At 35.6% G+C, this 15527-nt stretch overlaps 2 protein-coding genes across 6 annotated transcripts in view; one reads left to right on the forward strand and one right to left on the reverse strand.

Moving 5' to 3' along the window:
* Window positions 1-5674, forward strand: part of FYB2 (FYN binding protein 2) — a 145345-nt gene extending 139671 nt beyond the window's left edge. The window contains exon 20 of the mRNA XM_082414938.1: window positions 293-5674. Within this exon, the coding sequence (XP_082271064.1) occupies window positions 293-314 (22 nt within the window). The 3' untranslated portion in view covers window positions 315-5674. The remainder of the gene's footprint in view (window positions 1-292) is intronic.
* The window catches only part of PRKAA2 (protein kinase AMP-activated catalytic subunit alpha 2), a 65707-nt gene continuing 54529 nt past the window's right edge, over window positions 4350-15527 (reverse strand). For all 5 annotated transcript variants that reach the window (XM_082415053.1, XM_082415055.1, XM_082415054.1 and 2 more), the window contains 2 exons: window positions 13489-13615; window positions 4350-12229 (listed from right to left, as the gene is read on the reverse strand). In XM_082415053.1, the coding sequence (XP_082271179.1) occupies window positions 11991-12229; window positions 13489-13615 (366 nt within the window). In that variant the 3' untranslated portion in view covers window positions 4350-11990. The remainder of the gene's footprint in view (window positions 12230-13488; window positions 13616-15527) is intronic.

A 15527-nucleotide genomic window follows, 5' to 3' on the forward strand; every position in this document is an offset into this window, starting at 1 on the left:
ATACATAACACATTATTATGTCTGTAAGTCTCAAGGAAAGACTATTTCATATATTTAAATTCAGGAAAAGTTTTTCAATATGCAATGCCCTATTCCATAAGGATTATTTGGAAGAGACTATTTTTGTGTCTGCCGCTCCTGAGGTTATCAAACTTCTCTACAGAGCATATTTATAAACATTTTAAAGGAGCATAAAAATATTAAACTGGATAAAAAATTCCCCTGAAGTCTCCTACTCACTATTCCATGGGCCTGTATTTCAAAATGTTTGTCTATTTTTCTTTTTTCTCAGGCATGAAGTTTGGTCACCTTAGGAAGATCAAGATCAAATGGTACAGTCTGCACAAGTGAGAACTAGTTCTAAGGTCTCAGTCCGGCCTCACATCAATCAGTTTACGTGTCAGCATGAGATGGTGGAATCTGTGGAAACTTTCATCAGGAATTTAGAGGAGAAAAACAAATCCTCCACATTTAGATGTTGATTTTGCTCCTAAGCAGTTATCTTTCAATGTCTATTTCAGTATCTATTTCAGTGCTGGCTCAAGAGACTGTGAAGCAGTGTGTGTTGGCATTCCAGCACTTGTTTAATGAGCCATGTCCAAAGTTAGAAATCACGCCTTATGGCACCTAGTCAGTTGTGCAGATGGTTAGTTTGCTTCTAATATTAGTACACGAGTGTTTATAATTTCTAGAAGATGTTGTGCATTTAAATTGGGTGTAATTGAATTCTGAAAAGTAAATAGTATAACCAACATCTTTTAAATACTCCAATTTAAGGTATAATCTCAAAGCAGAAGGACATTTATATACCAATTTTATCACAAAACTAAAATCAGACAAATGCTGCCCAAAATTGGTTTCTTTGGGAATAGTATGCTGGAAAGTAGTTTTTTTCCTAAATTCACCCAACATTTTGAGAATTGCCTAAATATATTTAATAAAATTTAAATAATATATATGCTGTATCAGTTTAAAATAACCATTTTACTTATTTTAAACAGCAGGATATTATTTTGTTTATGCCCAAATATCTATTAAAATAATTCATAGGTATTTTTACTTACAGAAAGTAAAGAAACATAAATAAGCTGAGCTGTAAATAACATTCTATTTTTCAGATGATGTACACTGCCTGTTAGGGTGATTCTGCCCTTCAAGGGTGTGAGATCCATGGCCTCATCCTTTATACTGTGAGACTATTTTTTAAGCTTCTATGTTCTTTTATCTTCTTTTTCTTGTTCCAAATGGCACGTGCCAGTAAAGGCCAAGCTTATTCTAGAAGACAAGGATCAAAAGTATTCATAAAGTTTAGAGAGGAAGATAGGTACAGAGATTATTACAAATAACAATTATAACACACAACATATAGGTGACACTGAAGCTTGGTCTTTAAACACATGTATTTGCTAGACAAGACACAGAGATGGAAAAATCCATGCTCTGCCTGGTGACCAGGAAGAAATTCAAGGTAAAAGGAGTATAGTGTATCTGGTAGGAAATGACAAGTGCTGGAATGGGGTAAGTCAGGGCTAGAATGTGACAGAGTTCACATGGACTTTTTTTCCTTTAGAGAGTAGGAACCATTCAAAGGTCTTAAGCAGGAAGACAATGCCAGGTGTCTGGAGAGAAAAGGAAAAAAAAAATCATGGCAATATGGGTGACAGATTATGGATGGCAGATTAGAACGAGGAGAGACTAGTTATTTTTGCAATATTCGAGGGGTAAGAAAGACCACTAGACCTTAAGACAGCAGCAATAGAAATATATAGTTTCAGGAGCCCCATTAGAGGTAGAAGTGAGAGAGAAAAGGAATTAATTAGGAAGTGACACTGAGATTTCTTTTCTGGGAGATGAGATTAAGGCTGGCACCAAAGAAAGGCTGGGAATATATTTCTGCTTGGACCCCCCCCACCCCGGATTGAACTTACTTCTCAGTGAGAGGCAGGGCGACCAGGCAACAGCAGCCCTCTCCCACACTGGGCACGGTAGAAGGGAGGACATGGGACAGGTATGGCCCATGGGCAAGGTGGTAAGCCAGAGGGAGTGCAGGGCTATGTTGAGCAGACACCATTCCTGCAATAATCCTGTACAAAAGAGGATCAAAACCCAAATATCACACTTGCCACCACAGCAGAACATGAAGTATCTTAAATCCTGAGGTGGCCGTGGGGCTACATTTTACCTGACACAGGTTTGTCCCATGCACATTCCATCTCATCGCACGGCCTCTTATTCTAATTAATTCCATGACTCAGCTCTGAGTCTCCACTTCCTCATCAGTAAAGCAGGGCTAATAACACTCACCTTGTCTACTTCTCAGGGTTGTTGTCAGGCTGTAATGTAATAATATAAATAAAAGTGCCTTAAAAATCCTTAATACAAAATACTAAGTGTTGTTATTTTTAGTACCTGGCCTTTTCTGAAGTTGGAAGATGCTGAACATAAAAACAGGTTTTTGAAATTCAAAGGTTAAGACTTGAAAGAATGGCTAGGATGTAATAATTTTACATAGATGATATACCTAACAGGCTTTTGAAACTGAACACTTTTCTATGCTTTTTGAAGTATAAACCATTTGGTCTAATATAAACTAGTACCTAATTACTACTATTTATTGATATGGAATACATTTTTAGGAAGAACATTCCATCCACATCGAAGTAGTTTCTATTTCGCTATCAATCAGCCACATTTCTTCCATTCTTTAAATCAGGGCACTGAAACTAAACAAACAACTTCATACACTATTAATCTACAAGGTTCTTTAATGTAAACATCATAAAACTAAAGTTTCAGTGATGTCTCAAGCAAATGTCATCTGTCTCCTAGAAACCCTAATCTAGCAGAACATTTCAATGGAAAAACAGTTTCTATTTTACTGTTTAATTTTGCATAAAAATAAATCATTAAAGATGACAACACTCTGTTGGATAAAAGCTTACAAAGGGACTTGACCCTAACAGAGGCTACCACTGGGCCTCTCATTCATTTATAGGCCAGGCCACCAGCAACCTGTTAACAACATGCACCACCAAAGCTGTCCCTTCCTCCTTTTGAGTACCTCTGACACACTTGGTCTTCCAAGTCAACATAGCATTCTCTTGAGCAGGGCCTCTCCCGCACATGTTCAGAACTTTTAAAACATAGATTCTGAGGGGAAGAAGAGGAAGAGCAAAAAGTCAATATATAATGACAAATTCCTAAGAAGTGGTTGTTTCTGGGTAACAGGGTTCGGATAATTTTTTTCAGCTTCTTCAAACTTCCTGTACTCAGATTTGCTACAATAAGCATCTATTACCCATACAATTTAGGGACTAAAGGAAAAAGTATTTGCTAATAAAAACAAATCTGTTGTTCTTCTAAAAGTTTGGATAAAGCAAATTGAAATCTTATATAGCTTGACTTTGATGTGTTTTTAATGAGAGCTAGCATATAATATTTTTCAAAAAGTTGCTTTTAGATATATAAATATGAGAGGTGCCCATCATAAGCACATAGGACCACATCTACATTGCTTGTTCTCTATTCTCAGCAGCCTTCAGTGTAAAATCTTGTTGTAAACCTGAGGTCTTCTACGGTAAGCAGAACTTTGGCTTCCGTGATCTTCGTGTCCTGGTTTTAATACCTGTAAATATGTTATGTGACTTGGAAAAAAGGGACTTCTTTATAGATGAAATTAAGTTTGCTAACCAGCTGGCCTTAAATAGGGAGGTTATCGAAGTGAGCCCTATTTACTAGCATGGGCCCTTGCAATCAGAAGAGGAAGGCAGAAGAGTCAGCCAGTCAGAGATGTAGTGAAGAGGAGGCAGGCGACATTTGAAGCATAAGCCCCCTGTCACTGGCTTTGAAGATGAAGGGAGCCATGGACCAGAGAATGATGCTGGTCTCTAGAAGCTGCAAGTGATCCCTAGCCAAGAGCCAGAAAGGAAATGGGACTGCAATCCCACAGCAGCATAGAACTAAATTCACCACCAACTTGAATGAGCCTTGAAACAGACTCTGCCCCAGAACCCTGCCCTACCAATGCTTTGGTTTTTCAGCCTGTGTGACTTGATGCAGAAACAAACAACAGCTAAGCCCACCGAACTTCTGACTTACAGAACCGTAAGACAATAAATTTGTGTTGTTTAAGTCACTAAGTTTGTAGTAACTTCTTATGGCGGCAATAGGAAACTAATACAATGGCTAAAGTTAGAAACTACAGTGTAGAACAAGGAAGACAAAAGTGGACAAAGATGGTATGGAATCTCCAAGGAATCACAGGCAGCAAAGTTCTGCAATGGCTTTGTCTGTAACTATTAATGGAGTTGCAGAATATTAGCTTAATGACTGAACAGAAACAAAACAGCTTTCAAATTAACCAGAGACTTTAATTTGATTTTGTGAAAAAAGCTTATAAGTAATCAGACAGGCTGCTTTTCTCTTTTGTGTTTGTTACCTATGAGTTTGTACAGTGCAAGTATTAACTAGGGAGAACCTGTAACTATGAAATGCTGTGTAATTCAAGAAGACAACTTTACCACACAGTTGCTGGAAGACATTCTTCCCACTGATCATTTAACACTCACAAAAAATACATAACAAACAAAACTGAACTTTGAATCTATGGTTATTAAAACACAAAAGCACTAAGAGTCTGGTCTTTTTTTTCCTCTTCCTGAAATGAATTATAGAAAAATGATCCCAATTTCAACAGTTAAAAAAATTATTTTAATAGATATGTAATCAAGTGCTTCGGTGGGTAAATGCATCAGCCTATGGGATTTGTTTTCCAAAGATGGGCTAAGAAAGAATGAATGCAAAGTGTTCTTGAAAATTTTTTGAACAATTAATATCCAATCTTACATTTTATTATGATTGTCATGGACACAACCTAATGGCCGTCAACTTTCAGTTTTGTTTGTTGCACTCAAAAGTCACTGTATGATATTTAAGCATACATGATACAGAACACAAACATTCTTCCTAAAACAACATTAAGATTACTATGCTTAGAGTTCACAGTTCTCTAACAATTTTACATTAAACACTCAAAACATCATACAACCATAGATATTTGTGAATAGTCTGGAGAGAAAGCTGTATTTTGGTACATTAAGGCATCTTCAGCCAACAGTTTAAGAAGTTCTGAATATCTGTTGCAACAAAAGACAAATTTGATATTTGGATATTCGATACTTTCAAGAAATTTTAACAGTCCCTTAAAATAAGAATACCATAATTTGTAAAACTGTGGTCTTTTAAACATTTTTACCACTATATTCTTACCACATAAGACTTACCTACAATGAAGATACTCATCCTATCAGTATCAAAGATATCTATTAAAAAAAAGGAAGGGATTTACATTAAATATGACGATAAAGCCTGTATTTTAAACAAGGGCCTTCAGTTTCTCACACACATCTGTGAGGTAGGTTATTATCCACATTTTGTAGATGAAAAAACTAAATGAGGTTAAATGACTTGCTGCTGTCAAGCAGCCAAACTGAGACTCAGATTCAAAATTAGATTTTGTTCTTTGCTCTGCATTATTTCTTTCCTTTACAAACTTTTTAAAGGGTCAAAATATAAAGACTGCTATTCATTGCATTCATTTTAAAAACATGAAAAGGCAGCCAAACTTTTACCAAGGTGACTTAAAAAGTGAAGCAACATAAAACAAACAGAAAAACACATTTAGTGAACAATTTCTGACAATGATAGTGAGGTCTGGCCAAAGGAACCTGAAAACAAACAGGCAAAAGCAAACAATGTGACTGTTTGTGGAGGACAGATTTAAGGAAAAATTAGAGGAATTAGGGAAAAAACACAGTTTAAACAAGTTTTTGACTAATTATTAGTCCTACAATTCAAGAGAAAAGGCACAATTAATTAAGGTGTTTTTGTTTTTTTAGTGGCTCTGTTTTTTTCCATCTTAGGAAAATGTTATCTGTCTAGAAAAATGACTTTCTTTGTAACAAAACTTAAAAAGGACTTTTAGCTGTGAAAAATGCATGCTTAAATTAGCAGCAAAAATTAAATATGCAGTTCTCCTTGGCTAGAATGTTCCTATTCCTTCCTTGAAATTTAATTTTTTTTCTTCAGTCTTTTTTTTAATACATCTTTATTGGAGTATGATTGTTTCACAATACTGTGTTCGTTTCTGTTGCCCAACAAAGCGAATCAGCCATATGCACACACATGTCCCCATGTCCCCTCCCTCTTGAGCCTCCCTCCCATCCTTCCTTGAAGTTCTAAATCGACACAAAGTAGCAAACTGCGAATTAAAAAATTCCCACTGTATGAACCCTGTCAAAATTCTCTGTATGTTCAAAAGAGTTGTCATGCTAGGATATTCTACAAGCACTTCACTTTTTTCCTGGAAAGAGCATTCTGCTCTCGGATTTCCTTAATTGCACTTTTTCAAACGTAACTTAAATTTACTTACCCTGCTTGTCCAAATAATCATGAGCTACTTCCATAACATCTGAGCTGCTTCACATATAAACAGTAGTTACCAAAAGTCACACACACAATCACGGCTGCAAACTGGCACTGCTATGCAGGCTGGCAGTAAGCATTAACATTGGCTCATGAAATTAATACAGCCCCGCAGTCTAACTTCTAGACCCAGCCTGATTCTTATCAGGTTATGACTGAACAAGTTTAATTAAAACTCAACATAGTCTAGACCGTGGGTCCTGTTCTTTATGTTATTACTGTTCAGTGGCATCAAATGCATTATAATTACATAGGGAAAGGCTGGTAAGGATGCCAGCAACTTGCTTAAATAAGATACGCTTTTAAAAGCTCAAACATAAATTACATTTCAAATTTTTATAAGGTTTGAAAGAATCCATATCAAGCCAATAATGATTAGGTAGTCTGTGAATAGAAATATACTCTATGAAAATAGCGTCTTATCATCTAATATGCATATAAAATGAAAAATTACCAATCTGTATATGAAATTTAGATAAGCCTAATTTAGATTAATAGTCAAAAACTATGATAATTTAAGATAGGAGTTGGGGCTAGTTTTACTTTCTAAAAAATCTTGTGCTATGAGATTCATATAAATAAAGTTAAAGGAAGAATCATGTCCTAAAAAGTTTCTTCAGTATTTTTTAAGCACCCTCAATAACTTAGAAGTACTTAACAAAAATCAATATGCTGATCATAAATACTTATGATAATTACATCTAGTTAGTACAATCAACTGGTTCAAATCATTAAACTAAAAAATATTCAGTTAAGACTACTTCATGTCACTCTAAGACTTGAAAGCAATACATCTTTATTTTTATTACTCAACTATGCAGATATTTCAGTGATTCAGACTGTTTTCCCCCAGAGGAAGGGGGCATACAAAGAGCAGTGATCATCATTGAACACTTGTATGGCATTAAAGCCTTGTGAAGAGCTTTCTGGTCCTGCCTTCTCATCTGGAAAATCGTTAACTCACAAGGTTACCGTAACGTATTAAATAAGTTAATAGAAGATACGGAGGGTCTCTGGATCTAAAAATCACTATTAAAATGTATGGAACACTTCCATCACTCCAAATTAGTAATCTTTTGCTTTATGGCAAGTGCACATGACATTTTAACATGTTTGGTTTTCTGGATGATTTTTACTATTTGTATTCCAGGGGGGCAGCTGTATTTAAAAAAATATTTTAGTATATACCTTCAAAACACCTCACCAAACAAATACAGACCATTCACACAAGTATAAAATCTCTAAATGTGTAAAAAGTGAGCACTAATACAAATCATATGAAAAGGCAGAGAAAACAGAACCTTAAAGCTGAAAGGTAACTCAGAGGTCTTTTAATCTATCCCTCCCACTTTAGAGGTTACAAAAATGAGGCCCAACACAGGATGTGACTTACAAACAGATTGCACAGATCCCTCATCCAGAATTTTAGAGTTTCTGAGAACTATTATTAAAATAAAGTACATTCCCTATTTTAAGTCACAGAGTGACAGAATGATCAGGTAAAGACGTGCCAAATTGAAAACGTGGAGGTCTTTAAAAAGAAATAAAAACAGACAAAACTGTGAACATGTCTAGCATTTAGATATTGAGATTTCACAACCATTAACAGGATTTAAATTATTAACCAGTGAATAGATAAACATGCAGTGTCTATGGGAGGCACATTCCAAGATCTTATATTTTATAAATGGAAGGTGCATTGCTTATATTAACTCAATATACTGTACATTTACAGATAAATCCAAATAGTCAAAAAATCTGTAACAGTTGTCTATGATTATCTTCTCAATTATGTCTCATCTAATAAAAAATCAATTTGTATTCCCTGAGTACAAACTGGCTAGGGAATAAGAGAAAGCAAGCCCAGGATTATGTAACTGTCCCAGGAAACCTATTTGCATAAAGGGGAGAATTGTCTGTACTACATATAGCCAATTCCCTGACATGGAATACTGTTATTTCTGAATAATTTAGGCTCTTGGATTCTCTTTATAGCTGGCAAGTATCAAGGAATGCAAACACTAGTGGTTACAAAAGTGTCTCAAAAATTTGTTGATCAAAACAAAAGCCCAACTTATAACAGTTTGCCTCCCTCCCTCCCAACATATCTAATTCGGGATGTTGTTTGTTCCTTCATTAAAGAATAACAGGAATTAGATCTAAATATGGTGTTCTATATATAAAAGTATTTAGAAAATGTTCACTGACTATACTTTCTGAAAGTAAGAATCAATGTTATTGACTCATTACCCATAGAACCATAAGCATTAGTTACTAGTCTCTTAGACCATTTTTAGAAGTAATCTTGTTTAAGGTTTTTCAGTTATCCATTCAACACAAAAAAGAATAAATTTTTCCCTCCACAAAATACCACAACCTGATTAAGAAAATCAAGGTGCTATGAAACAAGTTGTAGACATATAAAATTCTACTAATCCACCATTCGCTCAAGATGAATATGTCTACAGGTTAAAATGAAAGTATTCTGATTTTGAACCAGATTCTCTCCAACAACTGATAAGGGAAAAGGAAATCTTAATTTTATTCTTATCTACCCATTATGGCAACCTGGTACAATAATTTTCTTAAAATAGTATTTTTCAAGTATGTTTTTTCCCAGGGGATAGTAAGTTTAAAACCATGTTTAAATTAATCTGGGCAAAGCAGGATTAAACAAAGTTAAATGGTTTTCTCTTTTTCACAGAAGGACTGGTCAAAGTCTTTATGCCCACATCTTTTGTCATCTTCAAGCAGGAGAGTAACATGCATCATTTTCCAAACTTGCTCAATGAAACCCCTTTTCCACAGAGCATCTGACAGAAGGCAGTTTGGGAAATGCTATTCTAGAACCAGTATGGACTCCATTTCCATGATATAGCTAAGACTTTATCTGTAGCCTAATAACAGCAGCTCTCCTCCAGAATCTTAACATGAAGAAACTGTTCCTACCCCAGGTCTGTCTACCACATACCACATCCACAATTACCCAGTTTACAAGACTGAAATGTGGGAATTTAGCAACTGATTTCTTTCCCTCTCCCTACTCATTAGCAACAAAGAGTCTCCTATGAAAATGTTCTAGCCCCATTATGCTGGGCTGAGTCTCCTGTAATCTTGTCTCTACAAAGTACTACGCCATCTACATTCACAGAAGAGCTGTGCTCTAAAAACTTAAGGACACAAGAACCCAAACTGTGACCCTTGGTTCTCCTAAAATTCAACAGGTGGCTATCAAAATGTAGATATTCATAAATACTGGCAAGAATGAGAAAATAGTAAATAACTTTTTAACTCTTAAAAAACATTACAATCATCCATTTAAAGCAACTTTAATATAAGTTTCTAACATTTGATTCATTAGACTAAAGAAGCTAAAATGCCACTGGATTCCTTCCTACCATTTCTCTGTCTTCAAAATTGTTAGGGATTTTGTCATTGGGAATAAGGAATCAAATTAATTCCTTATTTTGAAGGTCACCCCATTCATAGGCAAGTATTATGAGGTTGTCCTGTTTTTCCCAAAAGAGGTATTTACACATTTGTTGAGGCCAAAATTATGCCATACCTATATGCAGCAGGACTGCTTTTCCCTATAAAAATATTCACAAAAAAGTATCCTTCGATGCCACTAGATGGCAATCTTTCAAAGGTTTAAACTTAACACATCTTAACTGCAACCCCACCCTCTTTCCCAAATTGGCTAACAAGGATTCCTTGTATTTTGATATTAAGAAGTCAGGCTTAAAAGTTATATAACACCATTTTTAAAAAGTTCTGCAAAACAATATGATGTGACACACTGCAAACTCCTGACTCAAAGCTCTTTAAAGACAGACATACTTGTCTTTCATAAACACAAGAGAAATCTGGTCTAACATTCTCATTTGCTTCTTGGTAGAAAACACATTATTTTTGGCAAAGAGAAACCTGTCAAGGCAATGTCACTTTTTGTTTTCAAGAGCTTAGTCTTTTATAGGGTAAGTCAGGTGAATGGGATTGTTAATTATAACATATTAAACAAGACAAATGAATAAATACAAATTTGATAAATTATACATAATTTTAAAATTAAATATTTTTACTAAAACAAAATGTAATCAATGGGCTATTATCTACCCTGCTGTATATAGGTTTTTTGTTTTTTTAAAAGCCTTAAAAAAACCTGCACAAAGCCAAAAAAAAAAAAAAGTTTGGTTTTTCATTTAAAAGCACTGGTGCGAATACATATATGTATATATGTAAACAACACATATATTTATTCAAGAGAGAATTTTTTGAATGTTTAAGGCTTCCCTGCCCTACCAGGTTCAACAGTGAAAGTCACAGCCTACCAAGCTTTGGAAGTACACAAAAGCCCTTAGGGCCAGAACAGTGTTTCAAATTGGATGGCTAGCAACCAAGATATAGAACAAAGAAAGAGAACCAGAAAAGATGTCAAAGCTGAGTCAATTAGCCACTAAGGATCAAACAATAAACAAAGACAAAGGTGACTAGGGAAGGTGAGGGAGGGGGGTGAATACAGTAACAAACTTCTGAGGAATAATTAGCATTATGGGATACAACAGGACACACACATACACACCAAACTCCTCGCCACCACACACAATAAGGGATCAAAGATAAAGAGTTCTCTTTAAGAGACTGTTGACATTTTGTTTTGTTTCATTTAACTGTCTATTTTATCATGCTTGGTGAAGTACAAAAATAAATAGAGTGAAAAAGAATTTGAGAAACGTAGATTTTGAAGGCATGTTGTAAAATGATATAAGTTTATGAAAAAGACAAATGTTGTTGTAATTCCAGATGTTCCAGTACTGAGTAGAACCTTGAAGGCTCTTAAATATGCTATTCAGGAAAATCTCAAGATAAAACCTCTAGTTGGTTATAGCTATTTTTAAGGAACCTGGAAATGGCCGTTACCTGTTTCAGGACCACAGCCCTTCTGTTGAACACCGGGCAATATTTGCAAAAACTGCTAGCAGAACTTGGTTTCTGAAATTTGGGGGGCTGCTTCTTAAGATTTCAACATTTAATTATTATCTTACTAATGTTTGTGCTATTTTTTAATCTTCTTGTGCATAAACACAGCTTAAAGCCTGCTGAAATTTAGAAAGCAAACTGGATTTATCTACACTCAACAGTAAAGCAAGAAGATGTTGCCAAACCACCCTTTGACTGAGATGGTTCACCAGTAAAGGTGTATTAATCATCTGTAGTGAATCCACAATCTTAGATTAACAATAATCTTCATCAATGTTCACGTATTAAAGATACTACCTATGTAAATTTACCATAGGCAAGACAGAATTACAGATGTCTACAGTAAATAAAATGTCAGACTTTTTCGTTTTCAGTAATTTCAATGGCGTTGAGTGTCCCCTGGAGACAGTCACAGCTCTCAACCAGTACTGCAGAGTATGTGATATCCATAAGTAAAACAATAATTTAAAGAATATATCTGATTTTCACAGTGCAAAAACAGAAAGATAGAAACTACGGAAAGATCATCAACGGGCTAACGTAGTGATCAGACTGGCACACATTTCAAAAAAATCCATGGTGTGACTGCCCAGGCGAGGTGGAACTGAAGACGATGTGCTTCCGATGAAGGAGCCCATGAGAGAGCCAGAGAGTGAATGGCTCTCCGCAGTTACAGAATCCAAACTGGATCGCGGTCTGTGTAAGCCAGCAGCAGAACAGGACCGCTGAGGTGTTGAGGAACCAGACCTCTGCTCCACCACCTCATCTGAAATGGACCAAAGAAGTGCAATTTATATGAAAGGTATATTTGCCCAAGCCCTTCCTATGAAGATACCTTATTCAGAATATTAAGTAAACACATCTGAGCAAGGGCAACCTGACAGCAAATGTCATGTTTCAGGAGCAGGGGTGGCAAAAGCTCTTCCCTCCCACAATCATAACAGACATCACTAACCAATCTCAACACTCCCATACAGTCAAAATGTGACTCCTAAATCCTTCTCAACATAGTATTCGACAGTAACCTTGAAATCAAACTGATATCCCTTTCATTTGAAGAAAGCACACCTTTGGAAGATTATTTTCTTGTGTTGTATCAACAGAAAAAAATTATTAAGATAAAAACAAAAATTACCATTGCACTGATCCTTCAGTGTACACTGCAACTGCCTAGGGGAAGGGGCAAGGGAAATCTTGTTAAAAATGCAGATTCCCAGTTTCCCAGGACCCATCTCCAGAGATTCTGATTTGCTAGGTCTGGGAGAGTTCCTAAGAATCCTCTTTTTAATAAGAACTCTGGGTAATTTTGATGAAGGTGGTCTGGGGATCATATAAACACAGCTATAGTTGATGGCAGTTCAAGAAAAATGTTTAAATGCTGTTGAAAACAACTTCCCTAACTATGAACTCAGTTTTCCTCTGGTTCCATCTAGCAGTGGACTCTTGGTTTATTCTACTTGTATCCCACTTGGGCCTCTGAGTGGAATAAGCACATTTGCTCAGCCAGGTTTGACTCTTGGCACACACTAGGTCCTTGGACATGACCACCTCCCTTCACTCCTCTGCCTCCTGGATGGCCATGGGCACCAAAATCCAGCCCAAATCCCAGGAAAGGCCTATCTGGATACCTTGGCCACCCAAGATGAGAGAAGCTGATGAAGAATGACGTTTAGATATTATAATGCTTACTGATAAAAGATGAATGGAGAAGTGTGACAAAGAATCTAACAACATCAGCTAATTTTAGGTAAAAACTGCTTTCCTGTTGTTCCTTACTTTGCTCCACAGCCAACACTACAAATGACTTTTTTTATACCAAGGAAGCACTTCTTTTGGAGAAGTGCTAGATTAGAGATTTTCCACGTCTTCAATCCTTTTTGTTTCACTTACATTTTTAGTTAAATCTAGATTACTTAAAAACCAGTATAGAAGACCTACCCACCATGTCTTTGAGATGGTTTAACATCTTGTCAACTAGTGCCAAGTTTTATCTTCTCAGAGCTCATGCCTGCATGGCTTCCTTACCATCAATGCTTTTAAAGTCCAAAAGATAGCTTCTATTGTCAACCAGGTACAGCTGTAAGCTCATTTTCACATTATTGCCAGTCACTGGATTTCTTCTTCTTACACGTAGATGGTATGCATTCACTACCTAAAATGAAAAATCTTTTAAGGAAAAACATTCAAAATAACAAATTACAAAATATCTCCCTTATTCTTATTGCAAAGAATAATATCAAAACAAATAACTGATAGAGGTAGGGTAGAGAGGGAATTCCTGAATGATCTTTTTTTATTAACATTACATAGTAGTTTAGTATTTATTTAATCCCACTAACAGGACTGTGTACAACAGTTAAAATTCAAAGGGAACTCAGAGACTCTAGAGAGTCCAGCCTTCTTTCCAGATATGCCTCCACTCTAAACCATCAGTAATATTTTGGTTGCCCAAAGGTATCAGCTTGGATACCTTTACCTATGAATATAGAATAGACAGAAAAAGGACAAATAACATGTCAATGGTTTGAATCAGGCACTGTTAACAGGTACTGCAACAAAATTTAAGTATCGTAGTAATCTCGTAAAGAAGATACTATTTGCCTTTTGAAGATAATAAAACCGCAACTCAGATAATGAAGATTCTGGCTTTCAAAACATCTTATCAAATTAGTTCCAAAAATTTCTCATTAAGAATTTTAAAGACATTAACATCTCCTTTTTAACTAAATAAAACTGCTTCAGAAAAGGGAGATCTGGTTTTTTTTTTAATGGTTTTAAGGAAATATTATTTTGTTTATTCATTCCATGTACAAATAATGAAATAAAAACATGTCAAATGAATATTTACATGATATGTTTGAAAATTTTTTTCTTCCGTTAAAAGTACATTCACACTCTTGCACTGTTGGTGGGAATGTAAACTGATACAGCCACTATGGAGAACAGTATGGAGTTTCCTTAAAAAACTAAAAATAGAACTACCATATGACCCAGCAATCCCACTACTCGCATATACCCTGAGAAAACCATAATTCAAAAAGAGTCATGTACCAAAATGTTCATTGCAGCTCTATTTACAATAGTCAGGACATGGAAGCAACCTAAGTGTCCATCATCGGATGAATGGATAAAGAAGATGTGGCACATATATACAATGGAATATTACTCAGCCATAAAAAGAAATGAAATTGAATTATTTGTAGTGAGGTGGATGGAGTTAGAGTCTGTCATACAGAGTGAAGTAAGTCAGAAAGAGAAAAACAAATACAGTATGCTAACACATATATACGGAATCTAAGGGGAAAAAAAAAACAGGTCATGAAGAACCTAGTGGTAAGACGGGAATAAAGACACAGACCTACTAGAGAATGGACTTGAGGATATGAGGAGGGGGAAGGGTAAGCTGTGACAAAGTGAGAGAGTGGCAGGGACATATATACACTACCAAACGTAAAATAGATAGCTAGTGGGAAGCAGCCACATAGCACAGGGAGATCAGCTGGGTGTTTGCGACCACCTAGAGGGGTGGGATAGGGAGGGTGGGAGAGAGGGAGACGCAAGAGGGAAGAGATATGGGAACATATGTATATGTATAACTGATTCACTTTGTTATAAAGCAGAAACTAACACACCATTGTAAAGCAATTATACTCCAATAAAGATGTTAAAAAAAAAAAAAAAGTATATTCACAGTCCTCAAGGAAGGAACAAGAGTAAAAGATACCTGAAAATGAAAAACTGATTTTTCCCCCACATATACTCAAATAGAATTGAAATAAATTTGAGCACTAATAAAAAAAGTAAAATGTGGGCTGAGAATAAGAAAAATATACCACATCTAAGGACTAAAAGAACAAGCCAGATAAGACAGATTTTTCTCAACTTACAGAAAAGTATTTGTTTACTGAATAAATATGTTCTGATGGTATAACTTGTATCAACCACTTGCTGTTACAGCTACTGGCAAAAAGAAAAAAACCCTCCCTTAAAAAGGAGGAGAAAAGTAAAAACATAGTATCTTTGAAGACACGTGACTTTTTATTGTTATGATGCATGCTGAAACA

This window comes from Balaenoptera physalus (genome assembly GCF_965194825.1).
Source record: "Balaenoptera physalus genome assembly, chromosome: 1".
NCBI lineage: Eukaryota > Metazoa > Chordata > Mammalia > Artiodactyla > Balaenopteridae > Balaenoptera > Balaenoptera physalus.